This window comes from Wyeomyia smithii, chromosome 1 (assembly GCF_029784165.1).
Source record: "Wyeomyia smithii strain HCP4-BCI-WySm-NY-G18 chromosome 1, ASM2978416v1, whole genome shotgun sequence".
NCBI lineage: Eukaryota > Metazoa > Arthropoda > Insecta > Diptera > Culicidae > Wyeomyia > Wyeomyia smithii.
The window spans coordinates 175,060,217-175,072,844 of NC_073694.1; the positions used below are offsets into that span (position 1 = coordinate 175,060,217).

The 12,628-nt window shown below is 38.0% G+C and overlaps 2 protein-coding genes across 2 annotated transcripts; one reads left to right on the top strand and one right to left on the bottom strand.

Annotated features, from left to right (window-relative positions):
* The first annotated feature begins 2,535 nt into the window (after positions 1 to 2,535).
* Positions 2,536 to 4,652, top strand: LOC129722163 (DNA-binding protein Ets97D). The gene is made up of 5 exons (XM_055675433.1): positions 2,536 to 2,644; positions 2,710 to 2,995; positions 3,058 to 4,007; positions 4,075 to 4,188; positions 4,261 to 4,652. Exons 2-5 carry the CDS (start codon positions 2,784 to 2,786, stop codon positions 4,551 to 4,553), a joined length of 1,569 nt encoding a protein of 522 aa, XP_055531408.1. The 5' UTR covers positions 2,536 to 2,644; positions 2,710 to 2,783; the 3' UTR covers positions 4,554 to 4,652.
* LOC129722171 (probable U3 small nucleolar RNA-associated protein 11) lies at positions 4,584 to 5,600 on the bottom strand. The gene is made up of 2 exons (XM_055675445.1): positions 4,923 to 5,600; positions 4,584 to 4,867 (listed from the first exon to the last, which is right to left on the bottom strand). Exons 1-2 carry the CDS (start codon positions 5,472 to 5,474, stop codon positions 4,658 to 4,660), a joined length of 762 nt encoding a protein of 253 aa, XP_055531420.1. The 5' UTR covers positions 5,475 to 5,600; the 3' UTR covers positions 4,584 to 4,657.
* Between the last annotated feature and the right edge of the window lie 7,028 nt (positions 5,601 to 12,628).

The window sequence follows — 12,628 nt, forward strand, 5'->3', positions numbered from 1 at the left end:
ACCGCATCCGAGCCAATCTCCGCTTTCAACCACATCAAGAAGTTCAATTTACTACCCCATGAAAACCAAAAAAATCTGTATTATTTCCAGAAAATCTGCAATCTGCATGCAGATATCTGTATGAAAAATACGCAAGAAATCTGTATAGAAGCAGACAAATCTATATATGTGGCATCACTGGTCACAACTGAAATGATCTGCTATAATTTAGAACCAAACTGCATCGCCCCAAGGCAAACAAAGCCACCAATAGCTGTCAAACGCAAGTGCGCGACGTCACCGTGCGATGGTCTATTTGCTGAACACACATTCTCATGTCAGCCTACTGCAACTTGCAAGTTGATGCAACGTAAAAAAATCATGAACACATGAACGCGCTACCCAACACACACAGCAAGTGATCGAGGGAGAAAGAATCAGAAAATCGGCATCTTCGAAGGTGCCTCTGCGGTCGTAAGCAGCACAAAAGGCAGAAAAAAACAAATTCTCTCTCGCTCACATGCCGTTCAAATCGAATGGAAGAAAAGCTGTGTGCGTTAACATAGGTAGTCACAATTTCACTCTGATCCCGTTTCAAACACGACGTGAAATATCACCAAAACCAATACTTAGCTTCTGTTTCCTGTCTCTCCAGTTGCATTTTGTGAGCCAGCAGCAGGAACCACAAATGCAAGAAAGCTTTGCACTTCGCTGCGCGCAAAGCTCAGCGGAAGATAAAAAAAAACACACAAACCCAATCGATGTCAGTGGAGAGGACGTGTTGAACCTCATTCCTTCTTTACGGTTTCCACTCTCTTTTCACTAACACTACCGTTCACTTGGTAAAGATCAAAACGTACACGAATGGCGAACTATATCTTCTGTGCCAATTTACACTGCATAATCACTTCCATTTTTGATCTTCTAATTTTCACTCCACTCTAACTAATTTGTGTCTTACACACGCGACACCCGATATACTTGAAAATTTACAACCTTTCATGACCTCTAGTGCGAAAATACACGTGAATTTTATTGGAAATTTACGGACCGATGCAATGTACGTTTGTTTTATTGGCCATGTTGCCAGTCCTCAGAAAATGCAACTCTCTTAGATGACATAAAAACTGATATAGCTACCCGCATAATTAATAACCATAAACGAATGATAATCCATATGGTTTAACGATACCCCATACAGTCCGGACTATATCCCGAACTAGTTGTTAGGCACGTTTTATGGTTATTGATTATGCGGGTAAACAAGCCAAATGGGTTGTTCAGCTATATCAGTTTGTTATATCATCTGAAAGAGTTGTATTTTCTGAGCAAAACACGACAAAAATTTTCTATCGTTGTCCTTCCATTTTTGAATCACGAATTAGAACTACTCGAAATCGCTACAATGACAGTTCGCCCATGTACCAACTATCATTGTAGCGATTTAGAGCAATTCTTCATTTAAAAATCGAAGGACAATGATATAAAATTAAAAAAAATCACGTTTTGTTCAGGAAATTACACTCTTTTCGCTGAAAAATTAGTTTGCCAACCCTCCAACGATAATATAACATTAATGAGCTATGATATAAATAGAGGGGTGCCCGAAAATGCAACGATAAAGACTGAATATTGGAAATATTTCGCCATATATCAATAGTGTCTTGCCCCAAGGATATAGCTAAACAACCCAATTGGTATACACGCTCGTCAAATTTAACTCTAAACTGAGTGAGATGTCACTCACTTTCGTTAAAAGTGAACCTACTCTGAACAGAGTTTTTATGATATTACTCATTTATGGGTAGAGTCACCATGTGTCAGAAATTGAGTAGGAATTACCCTCTTTCTAGAAAACCGCTTTGAAATGAAACTGAGTAAAAGCTACTCAGTTTGCTCGTTTTGACTTTTGATCCCTTTGATGAAAGAAACTGCCAGAGGATTGTTGCATACAATTATAACACAAGTTTATTTTTAAATCTTTGTATTTTGCATATAAAAATGTAATAAAAAAACAAACCTCATTAAATCATTAGTGTATCTTCTGCCTTAGAAGCTTCATTAAAAACCGCAGCAATACGGTTAACTGTTACCCGGGAACTGTGACTTGAGGTTTTAAATAGTACACATGCCAAAAAATCCATAACCATTCTCATATCTGGAGGAACTTTAATACACAAATAAAATACACTTTTTTCAAACAACAATACAACACGTTTTTCCAAACAACAACTTATTTTTAGCGAAACGTTTTTAAATGTTTTCAATACCACTCAAAAAATGAGAGTAAAGCAGAAAATTATGACAATGTGAGTAACTGTTACTAAGCTCGGTAAACGAAACCTACTCAATTTTTGACGTTTCAATAGACAATATAAAACTTAGTCGAAGTTGCTTAATTCAAAGTAAAATTGAAGCAGCGTGTAGTAGAAATTTTTCAAAAACATGTGGCATCTCTACTTGTTGCGTCCATTTCTAGTGAGTAAATGTTTCTCAGTTTAGAGTTAGAATTGAGAGCGTGTAGAAAATCTTATAAGAAACGGAGAAAACTGTCATCGCATTTCCATGCAAAATGACAGAAGCAAAATATTCGTTCGTCGTTGGTTGTCTTTCAGCAGCAATATCAGCTCCGCATGGATAACTTTTTCTCTAGTTCAAGTGCTCAGTTAATTTCATAACAATTCCGTTATTCGGAACAAAATTGATCGTAGAATAATTTTGATATTTCAGCTAAAGTGGTGAACAGCTTATGGTTATAATACAAGCCCAGAAACTTTCGTGTCAAGCCGACACGTAGTACATGAATGGATTCTCTCAACATCAAAATGGAGGTACCGGATTTGCCACTTCCGGATCACATCTCGCAGTTCGGTGAGGACGGTTTGGGCATAATCGCAAACTCGGAATTTCTAGCAACTGGCAATGGCTTATTTCTCGGCGATGCGGATGATGGTGATGAAGAGGACGATACGATTGTTGTGCATATGGATTTGCGGGAAAATTTGTCAACATTGAGGTCAGTGCTATATGAGGTCGTTGACCGGTCTTTGTTTCATAGCGAATTATTTTCTTTTACAGGGGGTTGGTGGAGCATAGGATTGGCGTTTCCTTGAAACACTACGAGTTTTGGTTGCAGGACACTCAGATGTTAGAGTCGCACAAGAATCTGGTGGATCAGTGTGTCCAAGGAGAAGGTTTGGTACAGATAAATGTACAGGTGCAGACGGCAAAGCGTCGTATCAATATTGCCGATGTGCTGAAGCCTACGGATGAAGTACTGGAAAGTTATCAGCAGGCTCAAGAATTAGCAGCAGCTCAAGCAGCCGTAACCGCCGCGGCTGCTGCTTCAATTTCCAACACGGAAACAAATTCGACTAATCGAAGTTCGCCCGTCAAGCCGTCCACTCCTCCGACGCCCGCTTCAAATAATGCTAGCCTTCCTGCGGCAAAACCAGCGCAGTTGTCCACTAAGGAGGAGCAGGAAACTGCTTCTGCTGTAGCTGCAATCATAAATTCTGCTAATGCGGAAGCGAATGCAGAGAAAGTTGCTACGCAAACTGGCAACAGCATCATGTCAACAGCGAAGGCATCTCCGAAGATATCCGCGGAATCGCCTACTTTAATCGATGACGATGATGATGATGACGATATTGGTGAAAGTGGCCACTCAACTCTTCGCTGGGTATGTGATACGAATTTCAAACGCGATCAGCAGCGGTTGAATATTCCAGATGATCCAGTCGAATGGACGGTAGCACAGGTCAAGCATTGGATCCAATGGGCGGTGCGAACATTTCAATTGAGTAACATAAAATTACCGGATTGGGCCATCAGCGGTAAAGAGTTGTGTGAAATGGGCCTTGCTGAGTTCAAACAAAGAGTGCCGAATGATCCTGGGGATTTATTCTGGACTCATATGGAGCTACTGCGAAAATGTAAGTTTGTTGCGGTGGTTCAAAGGAGCGGTGATGGAGAGGAATATGATGAGATGGCCATTCTACGGAAGGTCCCTAGAAATAGCATGGGCAGTAAGTTGTTAAAAATATTTCAATGTGTTATTGAAAGGTGAAACAACCTATATTTTCTACGCTTCAGACGAAACTAGCTATTGTGGAAATCGCAGTGGTAATAACGGTCAGATTCAGTTATGGCAATTTTTATTGGAAATTCTCACTGATAAGGAACATCGTGGAATAATTCAGTGGATAGGTGAGTAGTGAAAACATTTGTATTATATAACCGCAGCAACAAATTATCTTGAACTATTTTTGCTTCATTCAGGTAGCGATGGTGAATTTAAGTTGTGCAATCCGGAACTAGTGGCACAGCTGTGGGGTGAACGCAAGAATAAACCAACTATGAATTATGAAAAGTTGTCCCGTGCTCTACGTTACTACTATGACGGAGATATGATTTCCAAGGTGCATGGCAAGCGTTTTGTGTACAAATTTGTATGCGATCTACGAGAACTGATTGGTTATGATGCTTCGGAGTTGGCCACGCTTGTCAACGAAGGAATCCCAATCGTTAATGAACAATTTGACTTGAAAAGTTTCGATCTGGATTTTGACTGATTTTTTTTATATTTCTTGTCAAAAATTAAATTACTCAAGTTGATTTTTATTATATTTTATGCAAAATAATATTCAGTATATTAAACAAGTTATATCATACACTTCTATCTTTTTCTTTCGTATTTGAACTTATATATTGGCGCACGATCTTTTGTTCCTTTAGCAACACGTTTCGGTTTCCGATGGCGTTTTTCCTGTATCGCTCGTTTCAGTTCCAACTTATGCTGAATTATAGTAAGCTCTTTCTCACGCTCGACGCGACGTTGCAACTCCTTGTAAGATTTTTCTCGTTCTTCATTTATTGCAAGAATCACCTTGAAAAAGAAAAAATATTGGAACAAAAACTGATTAACTTATTTCTCAACAAACCTTATCGTCCTGCACATCTAAAGCTAACTTCTCTAGCTGGTCTAATCTTGGCCGATTTGTTTTACGCCCCAGTAAACTAGGATGCGTTTGAAGTCTCTCCGCAACATTCAAGCTTTTGGCATCCTGTTCGTTATCGACGAAAAAAATGTGCTTATTGGGAACGAGGTCTGCTACCTCCGTCATGTGTAACCGACTTTGTAAACGAGCTATCTTATTTGTCTCCATGGTTCGCTTCATATTGACATAGCGTAAATCCTGAGTTTCCATGAGTCGGAGCTGTGCGGGCGAATGTTCGTCTTCCTTATCTAGCTCATGATGTTCTCCTTTTTGGGTTCTAGAGTTGATCATATGGTGGTAGAACTCATCGGGATTACGGGTAAGCGCCCGTTTACGTAGAAGTTTCAGTGTATCATCTTTTTCGTGCTGATCGTCGGCTCTCCGTTTGTAGTCTTTTTTCTTTTCTAAAATACCCAGGTGCGATCTGGCAGATGGTTGGGCCCTCTCTCGATGCACTTTCTGGTTTGATTTAGCAGCTTTTTTCCAGCTAGACATTTTCTCGATAAGAAAGTTCGAAATATAAGCACTATTTACTTTTTATCTGGCAATAAAGTAGCTGTAATAGCGACATTCAATTTTTGAACCCGCGTGTCGACGTTTTTGAATTGTTTATTTTAGCAATGGGCGATATTGTATCGGTATCGAAAATATCGATACTTTCGAGACGATACTTCGATTTTTTGAATCGATACACAGGCGTCCGATACTCGACCGTATCGATACTGAAAACCGCGATATTTGTATCGATATTGTTTTATGTCTACGGACCATACGAGCTGGAACCACTGAAAAGCTGCCACTGTCAGTATAAATATCGCACAAGTCTATTTGCCCAAGCAAAACTTAGATGGAGAAATAGATAGAGAGAATGTTGTGAGCCAAACGAACTGTCAAAATCTAAGCCAAACGCAGCATAGGGCCAAATTCGAAATTTGTTTTACTTAAGCCACACATTTAAAGCCAAAAAGGAGTGCTCAATAATAACGTGTTCACAAATACTTTCAAAAATAGGCATAGCTCTACGTTGCCGTATTAAGCCACAAAACTTATATTGTTTCTCTGACAATTGATTAAAATATTGTTTGTTTACATTTACTTAAACGAAATTCAACGTTATCAGAAATGATGTTTGGCTTCGATTTAGTTGGGCTAGCGGAAGGCCAACTAAAACGTAGCCCAACTAAACATAGCCCAACGAGCGAAATTTGACTGTATTTTAAAAACAAATATAAGTTTTCTGGTTACACTGTTCAGATCGAATATTGGCAAGCGGAAACTAACTCATGCTTTCCGTCGACACAAGTTAGAGTACAAGTGAAAAATAAAATTGCAATATTTATTAGTTAGAAAAATTCAGCGGTAGACTTCACTATCTTATTTTCGCTGACATATCTAACTTTTTTATGTCATCAACTCCCTTATCAATTAATATGGAAGTGTGTCAATAATTTATACAAATAATACGGGAGCTTCACAGTCCATTGGGCCAGTGAATACAAATCTTGAAGATATAAGTTGTTTAATTCATTTGTTTGCCAAAGCTCAGAATTTCTGCATTACCTGTATGTATTTGTTTGTGAAGTCATTTGATTCATGCTGCTCTAGAGAATGGGGATAGATACCAGAAAAACAACAAAAAGTCGGCACATCAAATTTCCATTGCTGGAAACCACCAAAATTTTGCTGATTTTTGGTGTGCTGTGCTTTCAGCAATCTGTTCAGCAAAATGAAATTTGCTAATTATTCAGTAATGCTCAATTGCATAAAAGTGACAGGTCGTTTGCTGCATGTTTAGTAAAACGAAATACAACTTGCTGGTTGTCAGCTATGACAATTTGCTGTTCATTCAACAAAGCATAAATCAATTTGCTGGTTAACCAGTTAGTTCAAGGGAACCATGTTTCCGTCAGGCACCAGATTCCATCCGCCCATCGGATCATAGGCAAATTACTGTTGAACTAGAGATGTTTGATTATCATTTCAACTTTTAAGTTCATCTAGCCCTACAAGGACTTAGCTTTGGTCCCATATTCGCTATCAGGAGCTTAGCGATGATCCCGTACCAGCTGCACAGCGATTTGGCGCGTTTTACTAATGACAGCTTGACGTAAATTTTTTGACATATCAATTCTTTTGCTGGATTCCAGCAAACATTCATTTACTGTTTTCTGTTCAGCAAATAGTTTTGCTGTATTTTCGCGAATCACTGAATCGATTACTGGTTTTCAGTAAATGTATTATTGTTTCAGTTGAAAACCGAAATAATGACTCGCGTCTTTCGATTTTTTAACCTTATACACAATTGCGCATTGTGTATGTCGCATCTAGTGCGCTGTGTAGCGCATCTGACGCGCAATACAGTACACTAGATGCGACACTATGCGCATTGTGCATAAGGTAAAAAAATCGAAAGTCGCGAGTCGGTATTTCGGTTTTCAACTGGAACAACAATATCAAAAATTCAAAAAGTGATCTCAGCTATTGTATCGATACTTCTGGTATCGATACTTTTTGACCGATATTTTGAGTATCTCGATACTTGTGGTTCTTCGGGTATCGATTCTGAAGTATCGATACTCTCCGTCGTATCGCCCAATGCTAGTTTATTTTTTGCATGGTTTATAATCAGAGCAGAGATGCCAGATGTTTTTGAAAAAAAAATCCGAAACTGCTCGAAATTGGGAAATTCGGAACTATTGTGCTCGAGCTAGAAGTTTGAGAACATATGTACACTTTTTGAAAACATCTGCGCAGATATAGACCATTTTACGAGACGTCTCTCAACTCAATTCATGAATGAAATTTTGACAGAAAGCCCGGAACCGCTGACATAACGCACGTAAAAGCAGCATCAATATCAGCAGGATCCGTGACACCTGTCAGTTCGCAAAATGGTCTATAAAGAGACTCCACAGACTAACAGACGTAACACTGGAATCTAACTCCATCGCAACAAAAAACGTTCATTTCAAATTTTCAATCGAAAAAAAGTCATCGTGCGAAAACGTCGTCTGGGGCGCTGTCATGCAATCACAGACAAACAGACGTAACACGATATTTATTTCCGTGGATCTAAATAACGGTCAATTCAAATGAGTTTCAGTAATGCGGAATATTCCCGCCGTAGCCGTGGTGGCGCTGATGTGTCTTTCCCTTTGAACTCAGTCGACAGTATTCGAGCACCGTGCTGCCAAAAGCAGCAGAAAAGCTGAAAGTTTATCTTTTGCGAAATATGTCCAGTAGTTGTCGCACAAGTTAGTCGGAACCACAATTTTCTTAGAATTTTGTATGTAGTGGTACGTCTGTTTGTCTGTGGTATGTGTATTAATTATATTTTGAATTATAGTAACCTTTGAAAAAGGCCTAAACCAAAGGTCGAAACGTTAGGATAAACACTATTTAGTCGTTCGATTCTCAACACCGAAAAAACCCTCATACCAACCATTCCGGTCGTATATTCATTCCAAACTTTAAGTTTTGGTATGATGGGACCTGAAAATAAATATAACCCCTCAATATACACCCCCACATTGACAGTCAATTTCACACTTTACTTTCGTACTTTGAAGTGCAAAAAATGGCAATAGCATTAAGTGCAAAAAATGACAATATCATTAATCTGCATGTTATCAAAAACATCATATCAAGAAGACTGGGAACTCTGCCTGAGATTGAGCGACAGTTTTGGCAGTGCAGTCTGTTGAGTAAAAGTGGAGCTGACGCATGCTAGTGTGTGTGCTGGCGATGCGAGCGCAAGCCGAACGCACAGACTGGACCACCACATACGCACACTCTGTCTTCGCAGCGATGTAATTATTTACCAGCACTTTCATACACTATTAAAAAATGTCACGATTACCTCGAGTGTTTTTGCACTTGACTCAATTCGTCACATCACACTGCAAGTTGAAGTGATTTAGTGTTGATTTCTCGAAGATTAACACTTTCTAATGAAATTATCTCGCGTTTGAACCAGCTTAATGGAAATCACCATCGTATTATAATGAATATCTCTTGTATTATCACCACTGTTTAAATCAATTGAATTACAGCTGCAATTCCAATTGACAAACGTCAAAACCATAAAGCGAAACAATAATAGTGACGATGGCGAACGGCGCAAGCAGCACATTAACCCAGAGATCAAAATTTTATTTGAACGTAAGTTTTATTGAATCTTTTAAATTAAAATAACAATAAAACGACTCTTTTACAGATCCAGAAATCGATTGCATCGATACAGTGACAGGGATCATCTCTCGGATCATCTTGTTATTAAAATAAAAAACTTAAATAAAATAAAAATTAGAAATCTAAAATAAAAAGAAGTTTCTTGAATTTATTGTTAATTTATATAATTATCCAACTGACCGACATTCCGTATCTCAAACATAAGCATATCAACAAAGATTAACATAACAACAAAAAATAAAGTGATTTGCTGTTGATTTCATCGTTCTTTGCATTAATATATTTCGAAAGATTTTCATTCAACTCTGAAATGTTAGACAAGTAGTGCGAATTCAACAGCAAATCACTTTACTTCGACGTGATTTTTATTTACAGTGTAGCAAACTTCCACCTTTACGGTCGGCCGTTTTTACTCTAAATTGGGTAAAATTGACTCAATTTCGTTAAAAGTGGATCTACCCTAAGCAAAGTAAACATGCACGGTAAAAAATGGGCACGTTTTTTTCAAAGGATTCTGCATTTAACTCAATTTGTAACAAAGCACTACGAATTGAAGTGAATGCGTATTGATTTTCAAGTGATGCACATTTTGCAGTGAAGTGATCCTTAGTTGAAACTTATACAAAAGAAATCACCTCCAAGTTGCAATGCATATCCCTTGAATTAGCACCACTGTTTTAATCCTTTGCATTTGTATTGTTTTGCACGCTATGAATGTCAATAAAAAACGAAGATGGCGAACCAAATAAACACGCTTCAAACGCAGACAAATATTTTTCCAGATGAAGTCATACCTATTCTAGAGCGTAAGTATGGAATAATTACAATAGTATTTTAAATAATAAACAGCTTGTTTTCAGAACACGGAATTGATCCGACGGACACGACAGCGGCAATAAACTTATTAACCGAACTCAGTATTGCTTCCATCCAAGAAACCGACGAGGAGATTGTGGTCATTTTTAACCCGTCGAAAACATTAGAGTCTTGTGTAATTCAAACGGATGAGGCTCTGGCCGATGCTGATCTAAAGATACTGTATAACTTTCTGATGAAGATTTTTTGTAGTTATAAGGTTTATTAAAATAATAAAGGTAACAATGAAGACCAAAATTTAAACAAATCTTTATTTTTCGATATCCATAGTCCATCAGTTGAGATTTCATGCGATAGCAAGTCGATATCAATGTTATAAGCATTCCAAATTCAAATCGCAGCATATTACTAACTACATGAAAACTAAATGAAAATGAAGAGCTTTGCTATTGATATCCTTGTACTTTGTATTCATCCGATTCAAGCGAACGACATTTCAAATTGAAGTGTATGTCATGTAGTGAAAATTCAACAGCAAATCACTTTATATCAATGTGTAGGTTTGTTTCATCCAATTCAATGGATCGACATTTCAAATTGAAATGTTAGGCAAGTAGTGAGAATTCAACAGCAAATCACTTGATATCAACGTGTAGATTTTTTACGGTGTGTAGTTACTCATTTTTGAGTAGCATTGATGAATGTCAAAAACTGAGTACTACCACAGATAACAGACATCCAAGCTAGTTTCGCTTCATGTGTAAAAAGATTCAACGGTTTTTTAGCATGTCGCAATACGCAGTATGGTGGCGCTAAGAACACTTAGTAGTTAACGATTTAATAAAATCGATAGTTTTACAGCTTTTATCGATATTCTCGCAATAAGGGTTGCGGTTTTTAATGTAGAAATTTCGAGCAGTCGTAATTTGTACACAATCGACAATTTTGTTCCTTTCCAGCTTATATTTACGATAAATATGTTTGTTTTAATGTTGATTTAAAAAAAAAAACACCCACCTTACAAAATCAGTGTTATATCATTGCAAAAACAGCGACTCTATAACCCGTGATAATGTTCATGCGTCTGGCAGCTTTGACTGTAATCCAGCGCTGCCATCACTAAACTGGTTAGAGTCGCAAGTTGCAGAAAGATGTCGTTAGCATTCCAAATGAGTAAAAGTTTGAAATCTTACACACGATTTCTGGAGTTTTTTGTTCTAGCTTGGATGTCTGTTATCTGTGGTACTACTTACTCATTTAAAAAAGCATGAATTAGCCAAACTGAGTAACTGTTACTCAGTTTCCTTAATTTCCCTACGCAAAAGAAAACAATGGGAATTTTGGAAATTAAAATTTGAAAACAACATAAGAAAAATCGTTAAAATGTTGTATATTTATTTCCCATCAAGTTACCTAATTTGTATTAATATTTTATATTATTACCATCTTTCGCATTGCTTCGCGAAAAAAGCTACAACTCGGTACAAGTATCATGGAGACAAAGCCCAGCACTAGGGAGAGCCCAAATGTGGATAAATCAGCGCTGTGTTTATTGTCCGGTGTTAGGGAGGTACCACCGTATTTAACTTAAAGCAAAGATAACTAGAACAAGATACCGAACTTTCATATTTTTCATACATTTTGAACACGACCGATTTACGACGGTTAGTGCTGCCATCTGATGACTTAAATTCTCATAAAATTGTCACTATGAGCAAAACCGATTTATCGTGCATAGTCCGTCATCGATCATTGAGCTGTTCAAGATTGTATATGAAAAGGGTGTAGCAGTTTGGCTCAACGCTTAAGATAACATGCAGATTAATGATATTAGGGGTCTTCACATCGAGCTCGTATACAAATACCCAGCCGTAAACGGTGTATCTTCCATTACACGTCAATGGAGGTGAGTATTTTTACGGCTGCGTATTTGTATACGAGCTCGACATGAACACCCATATTGTTATTTTTTGCACTTAATGCTATTGCCATATTTTTTGCACTTCAAAGTACGACAGAAAAGTGTTACATTGACTATCAGAGTGGGGGTTTATATTGAGGGGTTATATTTATTTTCAGATCCCATTCTACCAAAAATTAAAATTTGATATGTCGCAAGCCGGGGGTGGCATTGCGCAGCTCGATTCGAACGATTTTCGCTATTTTCGAGTAGGTCACATATTGCCAGTTATGCTCTAAGCTTAAAAGGAGCTGTCATTGTCATTTGTCCTGCGGCTCATCTAACCCGCAAAGTCGAAAAAAATACGAAAAACGAAACAACGCCCCCCAGCGATCATTCAGTTTTGTTCGAGTTGCTCGACGATGCGCAATGTCACCCCAGGTTTCAGAACCATTGTGCTTATGGTCAGGTTCACCGGGGTACTTTTTCTTTATTACCCTCGGTAAGAGTGGAAAACTTGACTGTAGACCGTGCTCATAGTGGTTATCAGGAAGTTCTGATGGTACGTTTAATTTTAAATGATGCGCCGATAATTCTTGATTCTTCCGGAAAGTTTCATGTTTGAGAACTAAACATTCGTACACATTATTATCATTTTTCGGATGGCAGCACCGCACAGTCGTCCACATGGATACTGAAAAAATTGTTTCACCTTTCAGCAGTCATGTCTTGGTCTTGTCGT

Coding starts and splice junctions, on each gene's coding strand:
- LOC129722163 (XM_055675433.1), top strand. CDS start 2,784: ATGGATTCTCTCAACATCAAAATGGAGGTACCGGATTTGCCACTTCCG. Junction 4,008..4,074: donor CCCTAGAAATAGCATGGGCA/GTAAGTTGTTAA, acceptor TCTACGCTTCAG/ACGAAACTAGCTATTGTGGA. Junction 4,189..4,260: donor TGGAATAATTCAGTGGATAG/GTGAGTAGTGAA, acceptor TGCTTCATTCAG/GTAGCGATGGTGAATTTAAG.
- LOC129722171 (XM_055675445.1), bottom strand. CDS start 5,474: ATGTCTAGCTGGAAAAAAGCTGCTAAATCAAACCAGAAAGTGCATCGA. Junction 4,868..4,922: donor TAGATGTGCAGGACGATAAG/GTTTGTTGAGAA, acceptor TTCTTTTTCAAG/GTGATTCTTGCAATAAATGA.